The following is a 24,806-nucleotide window of genomic DNA, read 5'->3' as shown; positions in this document are numbered from 1 at the left end:
CATTACAAATTAAAAGATACACAAGATACCACAGGAGGCTTTTGGTGGAATAACTAAAAGAATTTGTATGTTGTGCCAAATCATTTTTTCAGTCAACACCTCAGTGCAACCACAGTTTTGTAAGCAGAGGGAAAAACTGGCCCTACTTGTATTGTAAAGATTAACTTGTTTTGACTGCAATTACAGTAAACATTATTTTGGGTGTAATATAATTACCAAAATCATATCTGACTTTTTCTCTAGGTTGGTTTTTGGTTTTGTTTTGGGTTTTTTTGAATAATCCTCTTTCTTTTCATATTGCTGAATTTTACGGGTGTGGCTTACAAAAAAATATATTTTCACACTTTGATATTTGATGTGCAAATTCTTCATTTCACACTTCCGTTTATGGGGCACTTTTCAGAGACAAGATAAGCTTTACTGGAAGTACAATGGAAACTGTTTTACTTATTAATCTTTGGGAAAGTGCAGCTGGGCATGTGCAGTAAACTGGCTCCTTCACCTGTGAAATAATTGGTTTTCCCCTACAGTAATTCAAAATGTTTTTTCCAGCTACACATTGTCATGGTCCACTTGGTGGACTCGTGATGGTTCATTTACTATGATCTTGAAAGCGCAAAATTAAGGCAACCAACACCAAAGGGAATAGCATCAATCAAACAGCGAAACCTTATTGTGTTGCCAGTGAAGTGGCACGCAATAGTTGAGATGGGTGAAAGAAAAGAGGAAAAGTAAAGTTTAGAGAGAAGAGGAGAGGTTATAGCTATTGCTGTATTGCTGATCTCAAGACGTCCTTACGGTCCTGGGTCCAGCTAATGCTCTCTGTTGTTGATCATCATTATCCTTGGTGGGGAAGCTTCCAATTTTCATTGTCCAGAAATCATCTTTTTTGCTTAGTAACACACTTTGCTCTGCCTCTGCCTCAGGGGTCTCCACCCTTCTCAGAATTCAGTTATCATATCTCCGCCCTTCTCGAGCGAGGCCATCGTGCATGCATGGGGGGGGGGGGGAGTGTCTGAGGTGTGGTCAGCCTTGGAGGTGGGCAGCCTTCAACCAGGAGGTGGGTTTTGGTATTATAATGGAGTAGAGTTTTCCTAAAGTTCATGATTTCTTCATCGATGTTATGGCAATGGTTGCGATCCATCTTTTTTGACAGTGGCTCTGCGATTATCTCTAACAGCTCTGGCCAGGCCCAGGTACCAAACAATAACACAGCACTCTCTGTACTGCATGGCTCAGGCACTGCAGAACAGCCCAGCACTCCCTGCATTGCATGGGTCAGTGCTCAGGAGAACAGTACAGCACTCGCTGTACCACACAGTTCTGCATTCAGGAGCCTTGGCACCACATTCCACTCCAGGGATCAGCAACTGTGCTCCAAACAGGCCATTGTGAGGTAGCTCACTGTCCATGTCCCTGATGACAGTGTTGAGACAATCTGGATCTTCTGACTGGCTCTTACAACCAATATATTCGTCACTCCTTGATTCTTGGATAAGAAGAGATGGTGAAAAAATTATTCCTGCTAATTTTCCCTGTGATGCTTATGTTTTTATAGACCTGTCTAATTTACTTCCTCAGCTGCTTTACTTTCTTTAGTCTGAAGAGGTGGCATTTCCTAGAGTGCATGCATCTCCGCAGAGGTGGTCACAGAAATGTCACAGGAAAGAAAGTTTCTGCCTGCTTTGAGTTCATACCAGGAGAGTTATTTCCTATCAGTCTATCTGAAGTCTTTCACAGCACACAGGGTTACGAGACTGCACAGGTTCATTCCAAATTAAATGCACATAAAAGTAGGCTTCCTGGTGTCACCAAGTAATTATTTCTGAGCAACAGCTGACAAATGTCAGGAACAGTCTTTTGCAGTGATTCCTTAATGTGAACCAAGAAGCAGACCCCATTCCCAATACTTTGGCTTTTCTATTTCTCATTTTCAAGATGAGCACAACAATGCTCCAACCAGTGCCACAGTACAAAAGCATGAAAATACAGCTCTGGTTTAGAGACTTTTCATAGACAAAGCTAGGACATGGGCATTTTTCTGACTTAATGCCTTGTTTTCTGTTTAGAGCTGCCTTAAAAGTGTTAGACACTACATGCAATTAGTCGTGATTTTTTTATTGTCAGTTCCTATATTGATAGGGCTAGTTACTATCAGTACTACTCACAGCAGTTTTAATTCTCCTTCTACAACAGGGAGACCTGATTTCTGGATGAGAGAAAGGCTATGGATGTTGTTTACCTTGACTTTAGTAAGGCTTTTGACACCATTTCCCACAGCATTCTCCTGGCGAAACTGGCTGCTCGTGGCTTGGATGGGCACACGCTTTGCTGGAAAAAAAACTGTCTGGATGGCCGGGCCCAGAGAGTTGTGGTGAACGGAGTTAAATCCAGTTGGCTGCCAGTCATGAGTGGTGTCCCTCAAGGCTTGGTTTTGGGGCCACTCCTGTTTAACATCTTTATTGATGATCTAGACGAGGGGATCAAGTGCACCCTCAGTCAGTTTGCAGATGACACCAAGTTGGGTGGGAGTGTTGATCTGCTCGAGGGTAGGGAGGCTCTGCAGAGAAACTTGGACAGGCTGGAGCGATGGGCTGAGGCCAGCTGGGAGAGTTTCAATAAGACCAAATGCCGGGGGCTGCCCTTGGGCCACAATAACCCCCAGCAGCGCTACAGGCTTGGGGAGGAGTGGCTGGAGAGCTGCCAGTCAGAGGGGGACCTGGGGGTGCTGATTGACAGCCGACTGAACAGGAGCCAGCAGTGTGCCCAGGTGGCCAAGAAGGCCAATGGCATCCTGGCTTGTGTCAGCAATAGCGTGGCCAGCAGGGACAGGGAAGGGATCTTACCCCTGGACTCAGCACTGGGGAGGCCGCACCTTGATGACTGTGTTCAGTTTTGGGCCCCTCACTACTAAAAGGACATTGAATGACTCGAGCGTGTCCAGAGAAGGGCAACGAAGCTGGTGCAGGGTCTGGAGCACAGGTCATACGGGGAGCAGCTGAGGGAACTGGGGGTGTTTAGTCTGGAGAAGAGGAGGCTGAGGGGAGACCTCATCGCCCTCTACAGCTCCCTGAAAGGAGGTTGCAGAGAGCTGGGGATGAGTCTCTCCAAGTAACAAGCAATAGGACAAGAGGCAATGGCCCCAAGCTGCACCAGGGAAGGTTTAGACTGGATATTAGGAAGTATTCCTTTACAAATGGGTTGGAATGGGCTGGAATGGGCTGCCCATGGAGGTGGTGGAGTCCCCATCCCTGAAGGTGTTTAAGAGTCGGGTTGACATAGCACTCAAGGATATGGTGTAGTTGGGAACTGTCAATGTTGGGTTAATTGTTGGACTAGATGATCTTCAAGGCCTTTTCCAACCTAGATAATCCTGTGATTCCGTAATTACAGCTGTGCTCCCTGTTGCTCCTTAATTTGTACTGGAGAGCTATTGTATTCATGTAGATATGGGGAATTGTTATATACAGAAACACATTAAAAGAATATTATTAGATTATTATTATTGCAAAACATAGTACTCTAGCTTTAGAAAATAGAAGAATTGTGCCTGTCTGTATGGTCTTTGGTTGATAGCCTTAAGAGTGTGCTGAGACATTCTGCTTCACTGATTTTCAAGTTGAGTTTTTTCAGATATTAAAGGAGCATCTGCACTGAGAGTGCTACAGTGGGTAAACTGCTTCCTTATCAGAAGAAATTCCTCCTTTATAATTAGAACTACCATTAGACTATGAAGGATTTTGTTGATAAGAAGAAATTGAAAGGGAGCGTAGAGGCTAGCCTCCTATCTAGCCACAGGGCTAGATAGGAGTTCTCTGTGCCCTACTGCATGGTCTGTGCTAAATCCTTTCACAGTTATCTGGACTGACCCTGTCACTAGAGCAGGCTGCAAGCACTACCCTCCACTCTAACCTCTCTTTATAATCCCTTGTCTAGATGATTGTCCTAGCACTTAACAGTTCATCCTACTTAAAGCCACAGAGATATGGAGTGGATATATGCTGACAGGAGGTGCTGCAGGACAATCCACACAGCTTAGCTGGACCAATAGGAAAACTTGAAGACTTGGACTAAACTCTTTTAACAGACAGTGCAAATTTTAGAAGATTTGATTTCTGATAATACTTTGAGACATCCTTAAAATTTGCTTTGAAACAAATTTCAAGTTCTGTTTTTTTCTGTATCAGAAGTGGTGCTGTTAAAAACAGTATAGTGTTACTATTTTTCTTAAAAGCCTGATTTACTGATAATGACTTCAGAAGCCCCTATTTACTTCAGAGTTTTTGAAAACTATGCCAAGAGGGGCATTTATACCTTTAAAAATCCTTTCAGAAAGCTTTCATATGCTTATGGAATGATGAGGTAGAGCAGAGCAGAATCAGTTCTTCCTCTCTACAGCTCCTGTTAGCTCCTCAACTGAGATTTGCAAAAGTCTGTCAACATCAAGCTGTCATCATGGCTGGTGCTTCTCCTGCAGTGTTAATGGTATGCAGAGGTAGTGTCTGCCACCACGATCAACAGGGCTCATTGAGAAGATGGATGCAGTCCATGGTAGTGCAGAGCTGGCACATTGTGTGCTGGAATTTCATTTAGTGCAGAACAGAACCATCTCACACCTTTAATTCTCAGAGCTAGATGTGTCTGGATGAAGCAGCTGTAGATTGCTTTATTTATATACTGTCTGACTTGTTCTATGTGTGAAAATAGGCAACCTGTAGCAGTACTAAAATATTCCCTGAAGCAGCCTACTTACCTTTTAAAACATCCTGCAGACAAATACTAGGTCCTTAGGCAATTTTGTCTTCCTCTTTGTGGACATCTGCATACACCAGGATTTTTCTATTTATATATGGCTGTTACTAACAGCCTCAGGATAAAAAGCTGATACTCCTTTTTTCTAGGCACCACATTAAATGAGAAAAACAAGGCAGTTTTTTGTGAACTCACTCTCTGATATCATGATAAAACTCCCAATGGGACCTTCATAAACAGGGTTTCTAGATGCTACTGGATGATGAATGGTAATAATTTCAAAGGAAGTGGGACAAAGTGATGGAAATGGACAACATCTGCCAAGAGAAGATGTAGTTTGTCCTCTGAGTGAAAGTGGCCGCTCAGGAAATGGAAAAGGGCATTTAAATCAGTACTTGTGTTGCAAGAGGAAAACCAGTTAAGATTAAAGCCTGAAGTGAGCTGGAAAACAAGAATCCTGTTTGCTGGGAAACACTGAGTGTTCTTTTCCCTCAAGGAGGAACAGGGTTTTCAAGATTTGAGAGATTTTCCTATAGCTGAAGGGAAGTCAGCAATTAGGATTATGCTGCTCAGCACTGGGAGACCACAGGCTGAAATCTGAGTTTGTTGTATCCTAAGTAAAAAGCAAGGTGTAGAAATATTTCCTTCTGCAGCTCTTGTAAGCAACTGAATACATTCCACACCAAGATATCCACAGCCTGTAACTAGGGCACCAAGCTAAAATGTAAAAAGTCTTCGATTTACACCAGATAAATCAGGTTTGTTTAGATGTTATTGAGATAACGATGCTATTTTCCTGAAACATGAGCGCTGTACTTTATAATTTGAGAGCATATTCTGGTCCTACAGAGGAATATCATGTATTAAAAAACCCCTATGAACATTAGGAGGGCTCTCATCCTCTTTGCTTACCATGATTTCGAAGAAAGAGATGAGGTTGCAGCACCAGTCCTTGTTGCTGGAGATGTCTGGAGCAGTTGAAGGCTTCTTGCTGGTGAGGCTGTAGCACTCTGAGGGACTCTGCTTCTCTATGCCCTCAGGGAAACTTTCCCCCACTATGGGCCTTGAGTGTTGGGGGTCACTGTCTCTTCTCAGACACAGATGCATCACTTCACTGAAAATGCAGGGACAATTGTTGTGAATCATTTGCTTTCACCTGATATGCAGAAAAAACAGAAATGTGTTTTAAGAAATCAGCTGGTGATGTTTGCTCCTGCAGGTTATTTACTTCTGCTCTGGAGGGAACTCTTTGCTGCTCACAACAGGTTATTTCCCTGGCTGCTCTCTCTTGGCCGTAGTGTAAATTTGGTAGGCTGAAGGTGAAGCACTGGATTCTGTCTTGTCAAAGAGGGCTCATGAAGCTTGCTAGATGTACATTTCCTGGGTACCCAGCAATGCACTAACTTCCAGAGGCCAGATTTATACTCACCTAGCACTGTGTAAACTGTGCTTCTATCTTTTAAAAGTGGACAAAGTATGTAAGTAGACTCATGCTTCTGTGTTACTTGAGCAAAAGACTATTCCCTGGAAGAGATTTTAGGGGGATACAGTACCTGTATATGTCCTTTTTCTTGGCATTTATATCTGCCAATACAGGATCTTTTTTTCTGTTTTGATTCCCCTATGATTCTATCTTGCATTTTGCGCATACTGTTCATTCCCATATCTCTGGTTGAATTATACAGGGCTCTTGATATGGAACCAAGTAGAGAATGTAGTGGATGACCAATTTTTAATTACTTTTTTTTTTTTTTTTTAAGGCAAGGGGAAGTATCTCTCTTGGAAGGTGCCACAGGGTCTGTCAGCGATTACTCTTTTTTGAGAATGTGTGGTGTGTAAATGTTGAAATTTAGCATTACTGGATGTTTGTGTCACAAATCATAAAATTATGTAGGTTGGAAGGACCTCTGGAGGTTGCTTCTGCTTCTCTCTCCTCAACACTAGTTCAGCTAGATCAGATTGCTCCACACGGTGAACAACTATGCTTTGAATAACATCAAGAATGGAGAACCTGCGACGTCCCTGAGACTTTGCTACAATGGGGACCTTCCTCTCTGGGGAAAAAAGCTAGATCTCATGGGAGTGCCCTGTGTTGCATCTTGTGCCTGCTGCCTCTCACCCTTTCTCTGTGCATCTCTGGGAATAATCTATCTCCATCTTTGCTCTCCCCTCCCATAAGGCTGCTGAAGACATCAGTAAGGTCCCTCTTAACCTTCTTGATTTAACCTTGCCTTGAAAATCATTACCTATCATAAAGCAACATTAGTTTAAGGGCTTTACTAGTTCAGTTTTTGAGCAGGAAGGGATTGAGTATTCAGGTTTTTATGCACAACCACAAAGGCTACTGTTCTTTTTCATCTGACTGTTCCATTGTTTATATTGACCTGTGGTTCTCTGGTTTTTGTTTATTCCGAGGAGTTGAAGCTCTAAATAAGGCAACTGTTAAAAGTAATGAAATAGTGACAATTGTCAAAACTGTAAATGCATTTTTAATTGAAATGGTTTTTTTAGACACATAGAACTGCTTTAATATGTAATAATGCTTCAGTGCTTGTGAAATAGTTTTCACTTTGCACCAAAGAAGGAAAAAATATAATTCACAAACTCAGAAGAGGAGTGTTGACAACTGACTAGAAATAATAATTTTCCAGCAGCACTAAAAAGATAGGTTATGATTTTATACTTTAAAAACCACTTTTGGTTTCTTATTTCTTGCTTTGAAGATGCAATCCTTCAAGAGACTCACAGAAAGATAGGGTGGCAAAATGGTTAACCCAGCATTTGGGCAGAAAGGCTTCTAGAAGTTTTGACATGTAAAGAAATGTTTTGAGAAATAAAGACATAATAAAAGCAGTAGTGACATTGAAAAATGCTGGACAGTTAAAATACCTTAGTAAGGAAGCAAAGGCAAGGCAGGCAAAGGAGAGGGAAAAAACCTGTATGGATGAGTACTAAACCAATATGCAGTTAGAGAAAGCAAAGCTATTGTGCGAACAGAAATGAGGAACAGCACAGTTAGAGGCTGGAGATCAAAAGGACTTGAAATAGAGGAGGGCAAGTTCTGGGAAAATTTTTATAAACAAGAATGCCTTAAAAGTGGTTTCTTTGATAAACAGGAAGCAAGTGAAAGCCTAAGTAGGTAGCATGATGCTTTTTAGATTTGAGAAGGCTGTTTTGGAAAGAAAGAAATAGCACTGAATAAAGAGTAGTTCTGAACATAATGTGATCTTTTTAAAAAAAAAACAACACAATAGGCCAGTTCATCACTCACCTCACTTTCCTCTCAGTTAGAGAATCAGTATGCTCCTGTTACAGAAAAGAACAGGAGCTCATGACCAAATTGCCTTTTTTTTACTGATTCTCTTAGGCAATTTTGAAGAGTCTGAAGGTGTTTGGGCTATTGCTGATTTTTTAGTGAAAAGTTGTTGAAAGCAGATGTAAGCACAAATAAACATAGAAAAGCCCCTAAGAGACTGGAGTCTTCAAAGTAGCTCAAGAGTAGTATCTTAAAACTTTGTCAGAGTTTGGAGGGATGGCCCTATACCTTGCTTTAGATGATTTTGCTGCAAGGTAGAGACAATAAAAGTGAAATTCCTCCTCAGCCTTTGCACTTTATGAGACACAAATTACTTCAATGGTATTCTTTTGCATTCATATGAATGGGTGAAAGCGTCTGTCAACAATAACTTAACATTAATTGCTTTTCAGTTAGATTAGTGAGTATGTCTAGATGATATAGTGCTCATGTGTGCATTGCAGTGCTTTCTCAAATGAAGAATTAATTATGCATGTCTTCTCTGAAAAATCCTTTAACTAATGTGAATGCTGTTTTATCATCCATCTTCATTATTAAGGAGTATGTATGGCCCTGTCAAATTCTGTAAGAACAAGTCAGGAAAGGAGATAAATTAAAGAGAAGAGCTCAATAAAGACAACGCTTATTTGTAGAATGGTATTTAGACTCACTCAGTAGATAAGCCAAGACTTTGGACTGAAGGACAGATTCCAAGCTCCTTTCCTCCTCACTGGTAAAAATCTCCTGCTTACAAGGCCATGTACTTGTGGTGCTCATGGATTCATTGTTTGCTCTGTAGCAGCAGCACAAAAACTATTTATATTGAAAGCTCCATGAACCTTTCAGATTCCTTGCATTGCTCACAATATAGAACATACCTGAGAGTATCAACACTGCAGGTAACAGGAGGTCATACAAGGTAGCTCTGTCACCCAGACCTTGTGCAAATGAGAAGGCAGTAAGACCAAAAAGAGATCTAGATTTGAAATGTAGTGAACATGACCTTGAATGTTAAAACATGGGGACTCAAGTCCTTTCAGGCTGAGAGGCTGGCAGCCCAACTCTGGTGCCTCATTTATAGGGCAGCATGTCTGAAACAAAGAACATCAGAGCAGTCTGATACCTGTACCTCTGCACTTTCTGCAGCAGGGACTATTCCCTCCATAGCAAATCCACAAGTGCAATTTGCTAAGAGACACATGTCAGGTTAATAACACAGCTTTTGATGACCTGAGTCATACATACCTCTAATGCCAAAGAGGATTTGGACTGCACTTTTCTGAGGGAAAAGTTATCCATAATGAGAAATGCTGCCAAGTTACTTCTTCTGCTGCATCCAATATCTGTCAGTGAACAGGACAGCAGAGTGGGCATGCTTATGTTTAACATTCCTGTCCCATCATGCGTATCTGTCCTTAATGAATTGCTGAAATATTAACTCAGTCTTGACAGCCTGATCTGTGTGCCCTCCACCCTCTTTAATGACCCCAGGATAAGGTATTTCAAGTGGGCTGACACTCAGACAAAGAAAAAGAGACTCCTTGGCAGGACTCCAGGCAGCCAGCTTTTCTAGATTTCTGCTGGGAGATGTGTTTGTGTGCATGTGTGTGTGTGTTGGAGAGGGTTGGAATTTACAGTAAGAAGTTGTGTTAAAAAATAGTGATCTGCATATCTCTTCAATGAGTTTATCTAAATGTTTCCCTTTCTTCCCTTTCTCTTTCTCCCTTCTCACATTTACTGTCAGGAAGGGCCACCTCTGAAGGGTCAGTTCAGTACAGCCTGGCACCAACACAGACAGACGTCAATGGCAGATCAAACGGTGAGTCAATTTGCAATCAGAGGACTCCTTGAAATGGTATTGTTTTATGTGCATGTGGAAGGTGCAAGAACTCTGCTGAGGGCTTCCAGAAGAAGGAGAGGTTTGTCACCCCTAGCTCCCTCTGGTTGGAGCAGCCTGCAAGTTAGATGGTGTAATACTCATATGTGCATTACCATGCTAACCAAAAGCATTAGATAAAGGTAGCTTTTCCTGAAAGATATACGGTGTGCAAGGGCAAGTGCTAGGGAGTTTTACCAACAGAATAGGCTTTTGGAACTGGCTGTTGTTCACAGAAAACTGGCCACCAAGAAAGCTGAAGTGTCTTCTTCAGCTGACTAGAGAAGAAGAGTCCGGAAGACGTGCACAGTCAAAGCTCTTCATCGAACTGTTGCTTTCCCAGCTGCAGACAAGAGCTGCCAGTCTCAGATTTGTGTAGGAGCACTGATCTGTCTTAGGACAGGTGAAGAGATCTTGCTTTCAGTTTTGAGGTAATTTAGCTGCTATCACTTAGATTCTCTGGTGCTCCCTGAAGCACCTGGAAGGAGGAGATGAGCCCTTGTGTGGCATAATATGCTCTTTCTCTCTCTTTATGCATGCACACAATGTTATTCCAGTCCTTGGTGGGCCCTTCTCCTGATATGTGTGTTGAGGGGAGAGACTCTTTATGGTGCGTAGGAGGGGAAAGAAAAAATTCATTACATAGAGCAAATGAAAGACGACACCTGCTCCTCACTGTTCCTAAAAGCTACTCCTGTGCTATATTTTCCTCTTCATTAATCTTCTGGAACCAATAAACTTTGGCCCAGCATCACAGAGAAGGTAGCTGGAGAGGGGATAGTGGGTTGAAGGAGAAGTGGACAAGTGCATGAGCTGGAGGGAATGAGAAAAGTTGATGGCAAATGGAGACGAGGCCAGAAGGGAAAAGAGATGGCAGTGAAAAGATTCAGAGAAAACAGTTCTGGGTCTATGGAACAGCAATCTGAAGGATGAAGATGTCACATGTTTTTATCTAAGCTGTCTGGCCTGAGATCTGTAAAAAGCCTCCATTCACCCCTCCACTTCAAAGACATTAGGACAAATTATACCTTCTGGCAGAGAGGGACTAAGCGAATGAACTCTGTCTGTCACTATTCAAGACTGACCACCAGACCTATATAATCTGTAACATCTCTTTCATGGATAGGTAGTGTAAAGCAGTTGCAAACTACTGCAAAGATATATCTTTGGAAAGATATGAAGATGGAGCTTTTTATTAGTAGACTTTAATATATTTGTTAAAATCTTGCTCATAAACTGTAAATGTAACTGTAATAATGTTATCATAAATTATGCTGTAATCTGATTTTACACTGTGCAGTGAACAATGGAAAATTTACAGCACAGACCGATGTCTTACTGAAATGTGACTCTTAAGCAAATAATTGGTTGTTTCTTCTTGCCGTACTTCTTTGCCCAAAATGCTTGAATCATACTGTATTTATCCCTCTTTTAGTTTTCTGATGGTTTATTTAAGTCCTACAGTTCATGTAGTCTGATGGTCACTTCTGTAAACTATTGCTTGGAAGCGTTGATATCCTGGGCAGTGCATCAAATCAGATATTTAGGCAGCTGTATCAATCCTGTGAGCAGTTTCATGTATCAGTAAACATGTGGACACAGGCCCTGAGATCAACAGAAACTCATCGTGAAATTGCAGCATGCAGCTGAGGGACCTGGGCCTGTATTTATGCCAGGTGGAAGTGATTTTAAAAGATTTTTAAATTTCCCAAAGATAAGAGAGTGAGCACAGGCAAGGGGTGGGAAGGAACTGAAGCTGATGCTTGGCTCATCATAGCAAGGCTTCAGCAGTCAATGGCTGGATCTGAACACAGGTTTTACATTTTACCAGGTCCTGGATCAAAAAAACAGCAACAGAAAAAAGCAACAGCCTCAGACATGTACCACCACATGTTTTCTGAGAGGATGAGCTGCAAAGCATTTTTTGGAGACTTAAGTCTCTGTGAAATACAATACACTATCATACCCTCTTTTTAGTTCACATCATTGTCAATCCTGTACTTATATAGAGCAGCACTCTATTTTGGGCTTTTTTCTTTTCTTCCTCAAGTTGTCAGAGCACTTAATCAATTTCAGGGTAGACTGTGATTATCTCTGCTTTCAGTGGTTTTGTTAATGGCCACTGTGCTTCCTCTCTAGGCTTAGTGTCAAAATTATTGTGGCTGTGCAATTCTTGGAGATTTCCAATAGCATCTTAAAATGATGTTAGGACCTTATCATTCAGAACAGTCTCCTTTGACTGACAAAGCCTTGTACAAACAGCAATAGTCTATCTAGGTGGACAGAACAGTGGCTGAGAGAGGGTGGACAATCCCCATTCTTGGAGATACTCAAAACTTCACTGAACAAGGCTTGGAACAAGCTGACTGAACCTGAAAAGTCATGCTTTGACCAGGGGTTGGACTCAATGTCCTGCAGAGGGGCCTTCCAAACAACATATCCTATCATTTATTGTAAAATCATCAACAAAAGTCCTGTGCATTGAGGTACAGTCTGGTAGTACAGATACTGAGGTAAGGTCTGATACTCAGTCTAGCATGCAAGCTGCAGAAAGTATCCTCGCTCTTTGGAAATAAGCTGCCTCCTCCAAAACCACCAAGTGAATGTTGTCTTCTGGTAGTCTGCAGTGGACAGGAGAAGAATGTGATGGAATTTTTAACATCAAATAAAATGAAATCTGCTATATACACGGGGTAGCTAGGATTTTAGGAAACAAAGGCTGGAAGCCGTGCTGACAATCTTAAGCAGGCAAAGAAATCTTGCTCCCCATAAGACTGAGACTGACTGAACACTCTCAAGGGCAGAAGGACAAAACTTCCTCTTCACAGATGTCGGATCAGAGCTAAAGGCGTCTCACTCTGACAGCATTGTTCATGTTGTGTAGCTAAATTGAACGGGTCAGGTCCTGGGGCTGTCAATCCAGCAAAGTTTGCACCTGTATTTAGAAAGGAAGTATATAGTCTCCAAGGGCAAAATGCACCTGAATCTGATGTGACATTGTGATAAACTCCTGGGCTCTTTTAGTAGGAAGAAAGTGTTGTTGCATAACTGTAGGCACGTGTAATATCACATCCATTGCATATTTTCAAGCCCTGAGCTCCCATTTGGTTTTGATGGACCCCAAATTTTTTCTTCTGAATGTTTTTTTTAACCTTTCTTTTTTGTAAGAATGGGAATCTAAACTGAGAACTCATAAATTTCTGCTGTGCATACTGAACTCTTAAGTATAACCTGAGGTAGAGTTTGTAGAAAGAATTAATAGCAGATATTGTCTTATGCCAACTGACATAGATGTGAAAAACAGACTGATTTTTTGACATGCTAGTCACTGTTCATGTGTCAAACAGAAGCAAGAAATTTCAAGCTATCATACTGCATTCTGCATTTCCTGTGTGTTGTATTTTGCTTCTTAAAATGCCTGTTCAGAGTCCACTGAGGCTGCTTGGGTGGCTGCTATTCATTTTAGTGGGTTTGGGGATAAGTATCTTATCAGCATCATTAATGATTAAAACTGAATTTATGTGTTCTGGTTTTTCTTGCTATCTATGACATTACTAGGGTTTTTTTTTTAATGGCCATTCATTAAAAAGCAAACTATCTCACTCCCTGAGACATACCAAATTGTTTCTGCAGTCTGCTAATGACTGCTAGTTCTGTTGCCAAAGCTCATAGGGAACATTTAGAAAGTTAATTTATATTACTAACAACACTGCTGCCTTCTCACTTTGTTATTACAAGAGTTAAAAGCTTATCCTTTCTGTGCTCTTATATACATGATGCCTTGATTTTTGTCAGCATCCTAATCATGTCTGTCACAATACAAATTGAATGGAAAATCTTCCACAGGAGTGTCCTGCCCACAACTTTAGCATTAGCAAGAAATAATTGTGCAGTGCCTTCTATGAAGACATTTCATTCCATCACAGTTGAAAATTTCAAATGATTGGTTTTGTTCCATTTAATCAAAGCTGCTACAGAAAAGTCACTCTGGAACAAATTTTGGTGCCGAGATCTGAAAGCAGCATAAAGACAGCAGCTATAGAGGGTTGATGACTCTCATCATGTGAAGCAACTTTTAAGGATATAGGCATGGCAGGACACCACTCATTTGCAGTTGCAAGCTTCTAATACACACAGGGTTTTATGAATCTTAACAACTCTGGAGTGAATTTGAGACAAGACAGGGGCATAATGTCACTGATCTTCTGAGGTGATGATACATGCCAGTGCTGGATTATGGCCCTCAGGTCTCTTCTCTACAACACTAAAATGACAGAGCAAAGTCTGCTTTTCCAGGTGAGGGGGACAGGCAGAGGTGATGGCAGAGATCAGACAAAAACATGTGCCAGCACTGTGTGAGAGTCTGGCAAGTCAGGAGAGTCTCGGTGTCAGTACCACTGCAGAGTGAGTCCTAGCACAAAGTGTATCTGTTGCTCAAGAAGGGGGGACATGGGAGAGGCGCTTATGGGGTTCAGTTAAGAGCAGAACTTGATCTTTAAATACTACAATATGTTAGAGCTGTGAAATATTCAGGGTTGTGGGATTTATATTTTTTTAACGACTGCCTCCAGGAGATGGATTTAAAAGATAAAAACATACACTAATTGCTTTTTCTTGTGGACTTTTCTTGGCTTATATTATATCTTGTATTTCACAGATGTATTTCATAGATATTCTGGAGCCTGTTTACATGGGGACACTCAGCAAATAAGATCTGAAATAATTTTTTTAAGTGCATTTATTACACAGAATTAGATCCTGGTGTGGGCACTCTCACTCAGAATTAAGTTAAACTAAAATAAAGGGTTACATTCAAGAGCAGGGTATAAAAGGCAATGAAGACAGGAGAATTTGCCTTCATCTGAATTTTCTGAAAAGCTCATGGAGATAAAATGCTATAAACTAGGTCTCTGCAAGTATAAGTGAGCTTTACCCAGTGGTTTCATTCAGATGTTCAGTAGGGAAGAAACTGGTCTTTAGTTAACCATGCAGAGTGGGAATGCTTAGGAATTGGCTGGGGTGTAGGAAAAAGGTATAAACTGCAGACAAACACCTGCTGTTTAGCGGAAATTAAAGCAGCCTTTGGCATTTCCTGCTTTGTGCTTAAATTAAATTACTGTATTTTTTAAGTCAGTACTATTGCATCTGACTGTTTCTTTTGTGAATGGGACAAACGTGATAGAAAATATAAAATGGAGTGATCTAAACATAGAGGAACAGACACTTCTGCCTTTGTATAAGATGAACATAGTTTCTCAACAATATATTTTGGCTCTGAAATAATTACACATTATGATTATTATGTCACTTCAGACAAAGTATTGCCACAACTCTTAACAGTTTTGTAGACAAAGAATTCAAAAAAGAAAGATTTTTGCCTGCCCTGCAGTGTGTTCACATGAAGTTTGCACTTACATAATGAAGAAGAACTTTGAAAGGTTGTAAGAAACCATAGTTTACATGGTATTTCTGTTCTGGCTGCAGGTCTCTTTCTGCTGTTGCACTAGGTAGGTACGGTCCACTTGAACATAATTTGGATTTGACAGTTTCCAAAGGATCAGACAAAGAACAGAGGAGGAAGTATGTTTGGGAAGAGCCAGGAGAATGATGTGACTGAGATGACCAGCTAACTGCTTGCAAGCCAGCAGCTGATTTCATGCTTAGATACAGTAATTTCTTCACATAAGCTTGCTCAGCTGAAGGGTGCAACACATCTTTAGTTATCACACCTGAATCCTTAACTGGAAAGATCACAAAACCTCACAAAAATGTGACACACATGCTAAGGACATCCAGAAGTTGTCCAAATAGCATATAGTCAGGGTCCAGTAGGCAATGTGAGCTCAACAGAAAAGAAAGCAATCGATTGAATTTAACAGCTCATAAAATATCAGGTTGTATTTGGTGAAATAAAATGGGATGTACTATGGATCTTTTTACAGAGTTATGGATTGTAGCTCAGGGAGGGAAACACTTCTCTCTCCTTTTATTTTCCCTGTCTACCATTATTCATGCACAGTTGTGTTGTGGGCTCCCTGTAGGAGTGGGTCCCCGCATGTGTAAAGCCCAATTGTGCTCATAGGGCAGTTAGTGTGAACTGCACAGAGACTTTTGTTGCTGGTTTAGGTAAGATTTTGAAGGATGAAACTGCTTCATGAAGAGTTAGACTGATCAAACTAGAGTGTCATTAAGGATATTTTCCTGTTATTCTTAATATCCTTCAACTCATAACAGGGAGAAAGTATTTTTCTGAAAGAGGACATTACTTCCTCTTGCTTGGCAATCTCTACACTAGCCCACACATATTAATCAGTGTCATGGGGTAACTCCTGACATTGTGCTGACTAAGCCTACAGAAATGTGAAGGGAATTGTGTGCCACCAGCTGCAGCCACCATCCCATGCCATACCATAGATGTAGCCAAGGTCTCACTGTTCTAAATCAGGACCAAGTCCATAGGGTCTACAAGGGCAAAAATTGATGCAAGTGACAAAATTATATTCAGTGGGGCTGACATAAATTCAGAAGCGAGAAACAAACAAAAAAATGCCATTCACAATATGTTACGAAGCTGCTGTAAATGACTTCAGCTACTTTCATATTTCCAGTATGCAGAATTATTTTTTTTTCCTGTGATTTTAAGTGAGTTACAGTTTTGGGGATTTTCTCTCCATTACTAAGGCATTTAGAAAGACCTTTCTGTCACTGTTTTCCAAGGCCAATGAAAACACAGGGCTATTGGCACAGTCATTAGAATGAAGAACAAGTTTTAGGCTGCACTGCCCCAAACTAAGTCAGTTATAATCTCTGCATTCCTGGTCACCCTTCCCATCTTTTAGTTCTCTCTGGGATGGCCCTGCTGCATGGCCAGTCCCAATTATGCCCTGATGTTTGCAAGGATGGCTTATTGCTCCCTTCTGTCCCTGTTAGTAGCCCCCCCCGCTAACCACATCTGTAGGTCTCCAGGTAATCTAGCAAAGAGACAAGAGGAAAAGAAGTGTAAAAGCCCTTCAGATAAAGGTGTCAATATGTTGCTGAAGGTCTAACTGGGCTTCTCACAAGCACTGCTTGCATATGGACAGGCCAGGCGTTCAGATGGTGTGAAAACTGTTCTCCCCAACATCTGGTGTTATTCAATTACACCTGCCCAGTGCCCTGAAATTCAGCCTAAGCTCAATACCTTTGCATCTTAGTCCATCCATATCTTCACACTCATCTAAAACCATCCAAGAACTTGGTCAAGTGTCATCCAAGATCAAGGTCAGTGCTCCCCCCAACTCCCAGGCATGGTTCCCTGTCTCCTCTCTTTTGTCATCTCTTCATCTCTTCCATTCCTCCAATTGCAAGAACTGACTGAAAAACTAGTCAAAACCCTCTGTTCTGCTGATTAAGGATATCAATTAAACTCAGACACCAGAGTGAAAAAAGTAGGCGTATTTTACTCGTGATAACCAATGTAACAGTGTAATACAGAAAACATGCAGTAAGAAAAAGCAGAATAGTGCACTTAAACCAGCAAACAGGAAAAAACAGGGTAACACATTAAATCATTACTACCCGAGAGAGAGAATGGAGATTAAGAAAAATACATCACCACTTGCATATATTACCATCACCCAGACCCGCAGTGGCTGGGCAGCCCGGGTCACAGCAAGGATTTGGAGAGCCTGTCCCGGCAAGGGGGAAATCCTATCGGTGTGTCCACCCGTAGGTGAGGCTTCCAAAGTCGCTGTGAGTGGATCCAGCCTTATATAGCAGAGACCAACAAGCCAGATTAGTTGGCACCTTTTTTTTGAACGGAAGACTTCTGGTTTCATTCTCCTGTTGGATTCCACCCAAAGCCTGTCCAGGGCTCAGGGGGAGGAAACCAAGGGAGTTTCTAACAAGGCCAGATACTTGGGTTCTCAACCTTGAACAAGGCTAAACAAGGGAAGCTGGATACATTCTCTCCTCACTACTGATTCCATTTTGTCTAAGTCACATCTTTCACTAGTGAGTTTACATACTTTGTTAACGATTACATACCAAGTTAGCAGCTTCGGCTTGGGGCCTGTTGTTCAGGCTTCAGTACTTCAATGCTTTAGCACTTTTTATATCAGCATAAGTGCATTGTTATAACTGAGTACAATACATACTACACAATGGTTTTCAGTTATAAAATATACAGGATTCATCTATAGGTCAGCTCTGGCTTGGGCCGGTTGTCCAAGCCTTACCACTTCACCCTCTTTTTGCAGGGATAGTTTTCAGTTAAATCAGTGGATTCATGGCAGAAGGAGGATACTATTGGCATCTCTGCTCAGAGAAAGGCTGACATTTCAGCTCAACTCTTATTAGATATTGAAGTCCAAACCAGACAGGTGTTAGGAAGGCTTGAGTGAGGGGAAAGGCATCTACAAGTGGTCAGGCTAGCTGTGAAATGCAGCACCACAGAAAAGCATTGCTTATACTGCTGCCCACAATACTGGTGAAACAGCTAGACCACTTCAGTTCATCACAGGCATTACTGGAACACCCCAACGCATAGGAGACCCTCAAGCCCTATGCCTTCTGTGATTTCCCATCAGGATATCTTTACTTTTCTTCCCATTGCTTGTGCCTGTTGCCAAACTATCTTTATTGTTGGAGGCTTCTGCAAGATGGCTATTCTCAGGAGTGCAAGTGGATTTCTCTTATCATGGCTGCCTGAAGTGCTTCTACCTTCCCATCAGTCTCTTCAAAATGTAATACCTGCCCCTGCAAAACATAAGAAAGATAATTACCCAGCAGATCAACCTCCTGCTGGATATGATGATTTCTATCAGGCATGTGGTCTTTAGACTGCGTTCAGGGCAGCCAGGGACTGTTTCATACATGGTCTTCAACTGTGATAAAAGCTTCCCTTCCTCCAAGGGTCAAGGCTAGGTTTCGCTGTACAATTGGGTCTAGGCTTTACTGACAGGGCAGACTCACTGCTTTCTGAGAAAAGGGAGGTAGGAAGTGAACTACAGTCCAGGCTATGACTTCAGGAACAAGCTACCACAGATAGGCTTTACAGGATAAGTACTCAATTTAAAATGAGTGCACCATATTCTGTCATCCTGTCACCAGCATGAGGCAGCTCCATCCCTACGGAAATGCTTGTTGGAGTAGGTGGAGAAGTCAAGTTTGCCAGGTTTCTATCATGGATTAAGCCTATTGCTATGAGGCAAGGAGTCAATCCCCAAGACTTTTTCTGTTCTCTTTCCAATGAATGCACAACATTTCATTTTCAGTGAGATACCTCACTTCTCTTCTTGCCAATCCCATTTGTATTGGGTTTCATTTCCCTCTCTAATACAGAAGGTTACCAGCATGTTCATGCCCAGAAGGCATCAGTTTGCATCTGTTCTTAAATTCAGAGCACATAGCTGTGCCCTCTATTTCCATTCTTTGGAAGCCTGAATGTACCATGGATTAAAATAGAGTGAAAACAGATGCTTGATGATAAAGAGGTCCCGTTTGCTTGTGCTAATTTCAATTTGTGCTGTGAGGATTTTGTCACTGTCTAATGGTTAATCTTTGTAAGGGTTCAATGAATCTGCTGGGCTTGGGGCTTTGGCACAGACATGATAGGCCTGCATTTTTGATTTATGGAAGTTTTGGGTTCAAAGCTTGCTGAGCTGCCCAGAACTGCCCAGCCATGAGAGCTGACAACACTATGTTACACTCTTGTGCTGCAAGTTTGACAAGTAGGGACATCCCTCTTCCAGAGTGTATGAGAATAGTAGAGTCAGTTGTGTCCACCCTGCTCTGCTTATGCACTGGAAAATTGGCTTCTGGATGTGGAAAACCTGCCTTAGTGCAGTTTAGAAAGGATCTTTCAATCTTCTTGTTTTGTACCAATTGAACTTCAGTGAGCAAAGGCCAGAAAAGGCAGGTGAGAACTTTACAAAGAAGACACTTAAAATCTCTTCTGACAGCAGGCAAGAGCAGGTTACAGGATGTGAAAGGAAACGCCAGAGAGTGAGGCATATGTGTGAAGCAACTTTTTGATGATGTTGATAGTATCAGCTGTTCACATGCCTCTGAGATGAGTTTAGTGCCCCCCAACTCAAGGGAAGGAAGGGAATAGTGTCTCTCTTCCTATAGCCCCATGGTCTGCCCTTATGCCCAGTCCTCACTGTGAAGTTCTGGGGGCAAACCAAAACAGCCCTTTTGTTTACTCACTCTTATATTGTTGTACATCAGGTGTGACTCCCTCCACAGCAGTCTGAGATTGATGAGGAGAGACCCCAGACTTTAAGTAAAACAGGGCTTTCTATTCCTCTAGATAGTGCCTTCCTGAGTTTCAAGATGCATCTGCAGGTACTCTGCCAGCACCCCAACTCTTAGAGAGAGCCTAAACTGCAGCACACATCACACCTCCCCTCACACCTGTTGTGAATGCACCCGATGCTGCAGCAGGCCTGAAGAGGAAGATGCTTTTTGTTTGTTTTCTTGACTGCTCTGCTTTAAATCCTTTATTGAGAGTAAAAGCAAACTGCAGGCAAAGTAGAAGCTGGACAGGCATGTGTTTATGACAAACATCTGTATTTTTCAGTACAGTAATTCTGGATGGAGTTAGATTTTCAGCCCATGTTTATTATCACTCTTAGATCTTGTTTTGGTAAAGCCAGTGTTTCTGTGAGAAAGAAAAGTAATGGCAACATGTTAGAGGAAAGAAGGGAAAAAAAAGCTAAGCAGTGTGATAAAGGCAGTGGTACCTGGAGCTTTATTTCAGGCATTCACATGTTACTGAAAATGTGCATGGTGGGAGGAAACCTGCATGGACCAAGGGCATATGGTATGATCATTTTAGCTCTTATATACTTGAGTTTTGCATGTTTGGTTCAGAAGTGAGTATCTTCAGGACATACAGTGCTGTGTTTGAACAGTTTTCATTATGCTACTGGTAGCAAGCATTCTGTGCCTGGTGAGAGCATCTGAATGCTCTGCTGACACAGTCCGTCTCTGTCATTCTTCACAGGGTGAGCTTGTGATAAATACTCCTGTACCACATGAAGCACCATGCACATGTGGTACTTTCCTTTTAGCAAGTAACTGACAACTCCTAAATCACACCAGATGTGGTATTTCTTGTCCGTGCTTCCTAGCTGGAAAATCAAAGCATCCAGCTCCCTTCTTGTATAAGATGAACTGAAATTTTTAAAAGCAATTTTGGCTTTGCAGAAGGGTCATTGAAGAGACCTTTAATTTCTATAAGGACTCTAATAATTCAGTATTATTTATTTAGCTGAATTTGGTTAGTTACAGACATAAGCATAGTAACCACAGTTGGCCTAGGTAGTCCCTTCCAACTGGAATATTGTATTCTGTTCTGTTCTATGAATGTGTTACACTACAGATAGTTACACCTTTGAATGTATCACTGTAACCTCCTTTCTAAAAGTCTAAATTTAAATTGGAAAAATCTGGTATTTCTGAAGTGTTTTGCAAAAACTGAAAACAATGTGCTACAAATAATCATATAGGAGGTGAAAAAACCCTTTCCTTTCTAATTTTCTTTGAATTTAAGATTATTGTTTCTTGGTATCCTCACAGTCCCTGTACATGACCATGTTTCTTTTGATCACAAGGGAGTTAGGGAGTGAGTTTCATAGTCAAAATAATGGGGACTCTCAAAAAAGGACAGGAGGACTCTCAACTTAAAGGAATTGCTTTCAGACTAGTAAATCCCATCCTGAAATTGTATATTCCATGGTCGTTTTCAGAAATCTTTGTAAAATTTTATGCATAGAAAGTGGTTTAGAAACAAAGAATTTACATTAAATTCTTTCTTATCCTCCTCCAACTTCTGCTCCAAGGTCCCGACTGAGTAAACCTTTTAAACACAACCTGGAAACTTAACTGAAATCAGGCTGGAATGACCAATGCCAATGTGATAAATGATCGAATCCAAATTTTGTTATAACAAGATCTCCAATTTATTAAAACAAATAAAAGGAAGCAAAACCAGAGCTGGACAAACCTGGAGCCCCTGCTCTACCGGGTCTGTGCCGACCGGTTTCCCTCCTCAGTATTTATTTCCTCTCTTCTTATACATAGTTATAACCTTTAATACATATTCATAGGATCTCCGGGGAAAAGGGTGGGTTTATGGAGATGATTTGCGGGAATGTGCATGTTCTTTCTCGCGCATGCTCTCTTTGTCTGTTGGGGTCTTTTTTACCCCTGTCTGGTGGTCATGGGATGAAGTAAACACTCTTCCTCGGCCTGCCCTTTTGGTGACCCCAAACTTTGAGCATGCGTCTTACAGACTTCTTCTTCTTGATCCCGGATAACTGTAAACAACACTGAATGGAATCAGTTTGGGCCGGCCCATTAGAATACGGTCAGGATGACTTTGCAAAAAAAGCGAGCTAACGCATTGCATCACCCTGGCTCCCTCAAACCTGCAGTTATACAAAAACAGTTCAATCAAAAATACATATGAAAAGAGTAATATTTTAAACTTATTTCACACTGTGCAAAACCATATGCTGAGGTAGGAGGTAAGGAATAATTCCACTTCCATTTGTTCCTGTTAGAATACCTAGTAGCTCTGAAGTGGTGCTTGAGTTAGGAAAACAGACTATAAAGTCCTAACATTATTTTATAATAACATGAATCACGTAAACTTATTTCACAGCCAACAAAGTACCATCACTTCAAACTGAACATCAAGGAGACCCATTTTTCAACTAAGCAAATGCAGTCATCAGCCCCAACAATAGGAGACAGAGTACGTTACAGATTGGCCCATCAGGGAATTAGATTGATAGTGATCAAGATTTGACAGGCTCAACAAGGCTGAAAACTAAAACCATTCTCTACAGCAAGATAGGAATATAGTTGGGACTGGCAGTGGCTGTAACACAACTGATGAAGGCAGCACTTCTGCAGGAGTTGTGTTCCCGTACTCAATCTGGAGGGGGTCATGAGAAGTTAGAGAGCACCATGAGCTTCTGGAAGAAGCAGTGCTGGCACCAAATTGTGCCATGCACTCAGACCTTCTCACTTCTTCCATGACGTTGAAGGTCATCTCATGGAAAGCTCATTTTTTTTCAGAGGGAGAATTTCTGGGGAAAAAAAACCCTAAACAATCCTATAGTTTCTGAAATTTTCTCTTTTTTTCACTCTAATTTTTTATTTCCTGCTATTCTGGCCTGAAACTCCTAAGCAGAATTTTGTTGGGAGTTTTTCAGATTCCCTGTCACTGATCAAGGAACAAATATTTTTACAGAAAAACTGCAGAAAGGGCTTTATTGGTGTCCTTGAAAAAGGACATTTTGTTTTAGTCACACAACCGTTCACAACAAACCAGAGGTAACAGTTACTTTAAGGATAATTCTAAAATTAATTTCTCCCCCTGTTTTAGTTTTCTCTACTGAAGGGTCAGAGTTAGAGAGGTGGTGAGTAATCTAGTTACTATTATAACCAGTTCCTCTCAGAGTTGCTGAACCCATACACAAATGTGCAGCCACATTCCTACATTGCAACATAACTTTGAAATAAGAAGGAAACTAAATTGAGGGTTTGTGCCATGGTATATTCCACATTACAAAGATTTGCTGTCCAGCTCCACAGTTGCAGAATTAAGAGCACTTCTGAAAATTTCAGCCTGTATGTCTAGTGATATTTGGAAGTCTGCTAGCAGTCACAGGAAATCCCAGAGACACAGCAATGTGTAAGGTGCAGTTTTGTTGGGCCAAGTGGGTATTTGCCTCTGGTCTGAGAGGATGCAACAGCCTCAACTATGGTTTCATCTGGCAACTGTTGAGTCGCACCTGTAAGTTTGACTAATTTGCTTCGTCAAAAACCAGTGGGAGAAGTTTTTCACCTTCCAGTCTGTTCCACTTCAGGAGGGAGCTTTCATTGTGAATTTCTTAGATCTGCTGTGCACTTTAAAACTTGCCATTAGCCTCCCTTTTCTTTCTCAGACCACAATAGATTCCCATCTCCTGACTAAGGCAGGGGTTTAGCCTTTTTTACTACATCTGAGTTTTCTGATTTTCATTTTGCTGTCTAAGTCCTTTGTTTTTTGCAGTAATGAGAAAGGGACTAAGCCAGGACAGTAATGAAAGCCAGCAAAAGCCTGCATGTTGCTACCCACATCCATCCAGCAAAAAGTCTACTAAGCCTTTGGCTGGACATTAACACTGTTCCTCTTCATGACACAGGAAACTCACCCAAAATCAGTATCTCAGAAACTGCACCCTAGCTGTCATCATCATCAGCATTTTGATATAGAAATTATACCTCTTTGAGGTAATTTCCAGTCACTGATAAGAACCAGCTGCTTGTCCTTTGCTTCTCCGGGGGAAAATCTCATACCTATAAATGCCCTATATTAGTACCTTTATGCGATTATAACTAAGCCCTTAATTTTATCATTTATGGAGGTAATAAGCACCTGCACCAGCAGGGACGGCTCCAAACTGATAGCATCACAGAAAGAGAGGAGATTTTTCACAGTGAGCCCTGAGGAAAGGCAGCAGTCACCTTTAGTAAGGGTCCCACTGGCAGTTTTTCCAGAAAACATGTATCAACATCTTGACAGGATCCCTTCCTGATGGGAGCAAGGTGTTACTGGAGCAGGACTGGCTAGTGCAATCATTGGGAGGGTGTGCTTTCCCTCTGTAGACACTCTCTAGTTTGCAGTATTCCCACTGCTTTATTGTGAGTTAGTCTGGTCTCTATCTGCCTAACCAAGGAGTTAGTGCAGCTCTGTCTTTGTTTTCCACTTCTCTAAATGAAGCAGAAAGTTGAAATACAATACTGGCTACACACTCATCAGTGCCTATTTAGAAATACCCCTGGAATGATCTTTTGGTGCCATAAATATTTGCCTTCAGAATTTCAGTTTAGGACTGGGAAGGTTAA

The 24,806-nt window shown here is 41.4% G+C and overlaps 1 protein-coding gene across 5 annotated transcripts in view; it reads left to right on the top strand.

Moving 5' to 3' along the window:
• NRG1 (neuregulin 1) overlaps positions 1-24,806 on the top strand; it is a 497,547-nt gene that overhangs the window by 184,385 nt on the left and 288,356 nt on the right. For all 5 annotated transcript variants that reach the window (XM_026866199.1, XM_026866198.1, XM_026866197.1 and 2 more), the window contains exon 2: positions 9,792-9,866. In XM_026866199.1, the coding sequence (XP_026722000.1) occupies positions 9,792-9,866 (75 nt within the window). The remainder of the gene's footprint in view (positions 1-9,791; positions 9,867-24,806) is intronic.

Source organism: Athene cunicularia (genome assembly GCF_003259725.1).
Source record: "Athene cunicularia isolate RWA chromosome Z unlocalized genomic scaffold, athCun1 chrZ_part2, whole genome shotgun sequence".
In the NCBI taxonomy this organism is placed as follows: domain Eukaryota; kingdom Metazoa; phylum Chordata; class Aves; order Strigiformes; family Strigidae; genus Athene; species Athene cunicularia.
Note: the sequence above shows the minus strand (reverse complement) of the source record. Positions and strands in the feature narration are given on the sequence as shown.